Raw genomic sequence first — 3,935 nt, 5'->3', positions numbered from 1 at the left:
ATCCGCCTTGATTTTCCCATACGTTTTAGACAAGATAGAATTTTGCAAGATCATAGGATTGAGGGAGGCTGTATTGAGAGGGTCAGATCAGGCAGTCCCCGTGAACACCTTGTTTGAGCATTTTGCACTACGAAATGGGTTCGAGAGATATAGGGAAGACTTTTCATTCACATCCAAGGATGTTTGGGAATGCAAAAGACCAGTGGTGTATGCGATAGTTATGGCGGGAGTTTATTTCTTCCCGAGAAGAGATCAGAAAATAGCTTTCAAGGTAGCAAGGATTATACAAGACCTCTTTTCAGGAATCCGAGGTAAACAATGCACCATAATCCCGACCATCCTCGCGGACATTTTTCTAGCTTGTACCAACTGCCAAAAAGGGGAAAAGTTCTTCTACGGAGCTAATATAGTTTTGCACATCTGGGCCCTAGAACATTTTAAGAGACGTGCATCCGTTCCGGAAAGTGTGCCAGTAGCTGGGTATAATTGGGTAATCATGCATCATAAGCAAGTCGACGAAGGGGGTCTGCCGAACGATGCGGTTGAGTGGGTCAAATACTTAGAAATGTTGCCAGATCAAGACATTAGGTGGGTATTGGACTGGACGGTTTGCTTTAGGCCGATACTCCGCACCAAAGTGTCAGATTTTGTTCTCCTATTGGGTACCCAAGGAATCGCCGCATACACTCCAAAGAGGTTCCTCAGACAGTTAGGACGTACACAAGAAGTGCCGCCTATGGTTGATATGAGCAAGCTTACCGTCATTTTCAGTAAAGGAACGTGCCCAAATGAGCTCCCTATGAAAGACCAGATTATCGAGGCATGGATGACACTGTCGGATGACGAGAGATTTCAATACATCCCGGAACTCAAGCAAAGGGGATTGACCACTCCGCAATACGAAGACTGGGAGAGAAGGTCCGCCACACAAGAAACACAAGATGAGCCAGCTGAGGAGGTGAAAAAGTTGCAAGCTATTATCGAAGCGAAGGATAGGGAAATTCTGCAGTTGAGTAAGTCTGCGGAAGCATACAAAGGGATGGCCGAACAAAGCAAGCAATTGTATGAAAATGAACGAGAAAAGCGTCAAGAAATGAAGCGAAAATGTGGGGAATTATATGATCAAGCCGAACGTGTCAAGATGCCATATGCAAGAGAAAGTAAAGACTCTGTACTAGATAGGCTTAGGAATTTTGGTGATCTTGTACGTGATCGCCTTCGCGATATGATGTAAACAAATGTATCTGGTTTCTGCAATGAAATGAATCTCTCCCCTTTTCACAAAGTGTTTGTCATATAATAGGTTTGATTAACGGGTCCCATTTCGAAGGTGTTGCATCATGTTAGGCCTACCCTTGGCACTAAAAGGGTCCCCCCGTAGGACATGCATCCGAATTTTTGGAACATCTACTAACTCTTGTCTTTTTCTTTTTCTTTGTTTTATTTTTGTTAAAAAGGTTAAGTCAGGGCTAAATCTAAAAGCACGCCATTTCATATCTACAGGTAACATTTAAACATAGCTTCTCGACGAAGTCCCATCATAACGCGATCCCGAAGTAGAGCCCAAAGGAATCGTGTAGACATGAGTACTCAACCGGAAACGTCTGATAAGACCGCTGCAACTGTCCAGCCTGAAGCCACAAGTCCTGGGGTTCAGTTGGCCGAATTACTTACCAAATTTGGGGAGATGGCAACTGAAATGGCCGCCCAAAAGAAGTTGATCGACGAACTCGTTAGTAGCGGAGTATAGCCCGAGCCTCCGCCCATCAGGCAACCGGAACCCGAGCCATTTGTCATTCCTTCAGTTCAAACCACTTTCGAGAGAGTTTTCAACCCACAATATGCTTACACTCAAAATCCTCCGTTCTATCCTCCCTATGGGCAGGGATTTCAGACCCAAGGTGGCCAAGGTGGTCCAAACATGCCGCCGGAACCACAAGCCTTTTACCAGACTACCGCAGAGCCTTTTGTGCCGGAGCACCCTGTGCAAACCAAGCTGGAAGTGGGGGAGTCATCTGCCCCGGTTGATCTAAAGTTGCTTAAGCGTTTGGATCGTTTCGATGAGTTCATCCGCAAGAGCCAAGGTTTAAGCAAGCAAGGGGTGTTAGACTACGATGATCTGTGCCTGTTTCCAAATGTGCAACTGCCCATGGGATTCAAGACCCCGAAGTTCAACAAATATGACGGTACAGGCAATCCGAAGACACACTTGCGTTTGTTTGCTAACAAGTTGGGTAGACCAGTGGATGACGAGAACTTGCCGTTAAGGTTATTCCCGGAAAGTCTAGAAGGCGACGCCCTTGATTGGTATTCAAACCTAAAGCCGGAGGAGGTGAAAACCTGGCTTGATCTGTCCAACGCCTTTATCAGACAGTACGAGTATAACTGTGAGTTGGCACCGACCCGAACCACTTTGGAGGGCACGAAGAGGCGACTATCTGAAGATCATAAGACATACGCCAAGAGATGGAGAAAGATAGCTGCCAAGGTTGAGCCCCCGATGACCGAAGATGAAATCATTCGCACTTTTATAAAGACGCATGATCCTCCATACTTCGTAGAGATTTTCCGTATGACCGGATGTTCGTTTGCTGCAATTGTAAATAAACTTGAGGAGTTTGATGACTTTGTGAGAGTTGGAAAAATCGTTAACGTTTCTGCCCTGAAATCACAAGTGGAAGCTTTGCAAGGGCAAGGAAGCAATGTGAAAAAACCGCAGTTCAAAAAGAAGGAGGGGGATGCAACCTTTATCTGGAACCAAAACCCTTCACCCGGACCCCGATATCAACACAATCCAACCTACCAACCACATTACCCTTATTATTCAAGCCCGCACCATGTATATACTACCAATATCCAACACCCTCGACCTCGCCCAAGCTATCCTAACCCACCTGTAACCCCTTTTCAAATCTCTCAACCAAATCCACCCCAAAACAGACCTCGCCCACCATATAACCCAAGATTTCCTCCCCCAAATAGACCTGTTTACAACCATCCTCAACCTACTGAACCTTACAACCGACCCCCTAGCCGTACATTTACTAATTTAGGCAGGCCTTTAGACCAATTGTATGACCAATTAAAGGCCGCCGGGAAAATTGGTATGGTACCCCCTCCTACCTATCCATATGGCATGCCCGCCTGGTATAACCCGCAAGCTGTCTGTGCTTATCACTCGGGGGCACCCGGGCATTCCACTTTGGATTGCAAGGCTCTCAAACATAAAGTTCAAGATATGATTGAAGCTGGAGAGATTGTAATTAGAAAAAGGGAGGCACAAGGCCCGAATGTAAATAGGAACCCCTTGCCTGACCACGCTAATACCATTGGGGTCATTCTGGACGACGCAGAGTATGAGGAGCAAGTCCAGAAATTGGCAAGGGAAGCCGAGGTGTTTGGGATCACAGAACCATTTGTAATAGAAGATGAACCATTTGAGGAGGATAGAAGGCCTTTTATCCTGGATCTCACTCCAGCGGAAAGCGAGGCTTTGGAGCCAGTGGTCGTCGAATTTCCCGAGCAAGAGCTTGTTTTAAGTTTGAAGCGAGTACCGTGGAACTACAGTGAACCCGTTATACAAATTGGAGAAAAATCAATTGCCAAAGAAGAGGTGTCAGTGGTCACCAGATCTGGGAGGGTCGCAAGTCCGTTTGGAGCTCCCGTTCCGATTCAAGCAAATAACTCCGAGCCGCCCGCTAAACCGACAATTACTGAGAAGGAAGCCTTGGATTTTCTCAAAAGGCTCCAAAGAAGTGAATATAATGTGGTTGAGAAGCTGAGCAAGTCACCCGCCCAAATATCCATGTTGGATCTGCTATTTTCTTCGAATGTACATAGGGACGCATTGCTCGAAGTATTGACCAAAGCTCAAATCCCTAAGGACATTTCGGTTGCTAATTTCTCACACATGGTTGGGAACGTGTTGTTTACAA

General features: G+C 46.1%; 1 protein-coding gene across 1 annotated transcript; it reads left to right on the top strand.

Annotated features, from left to right (window-relative positions):
- The first annotated feature begins 1,582 nt into the window (after positions 1-1,582).
- Positions 1,583-2,708, top strand: LOC140006962 (uncharacterized). Its single transcript, XM_072049636.1, has 3 exons — positions 1,583-1,732; positions 1,886-2,629; positions 2,676-2,708. The coding sequence occupies exons 1-3, from the start codon at positions 1,583-1,585 to the stop codon at positions 2,706-2,708; spliced, it is 927 nt and encodes a 308-aa protein (XP_071905737.1).
- The last annotated feature ends 1,227 nt before the right edge of the window (positions 2,709-3,935 follow it).

This window comes from Coffea arabica, chromosome 5e (genome assembly GCF_036785885.1).
Source record: "Coffea arabica cultivar ET-39 chromosome 5e, Coffea Arabica ET-39 HiFi, whole genome shotgun sequence".
Taxonomy (NCBI): Eukaryota; Viridiplantae; Streptophyta; class Magnoliopsida; order Gentianales; family Rubiaceae; genus Coffea; species Coffea arabica.
The sequence above is the reverse complement of the archived record's forward strand: the minus strand, read 5'-3'. Positions and strand labels throughout refer to the sequence as shown.

What these genes read in the sequence shown, in the direction of transcription:
- LOC140006962 (XM_072049636.1), top strand. Translation starts at nt 1,583, where the DNA reads ATGAGTACTCAACCGGAAACGTCTGATAAGACCGCTGCAACTGTCCAG. An exon ending in AGAAGTTGATCGACGAACTC is followed by an intron (nt 1,733 to 1,885) that starts GTTAGTAGCGGA and finishes CCCTATGGGCAG; the next exon opens with GGATTTCAGACCCAAGGTGG. An exon ending in TTGAGGAGTTTGATGACTTT is followed by an intron (nt 2,630 to 2,675) that starts GTGAGAGTTGGA and finishes TGAAATCACAAG; the next exon opens with TGGAAGCTTTGCAAGGGCAA.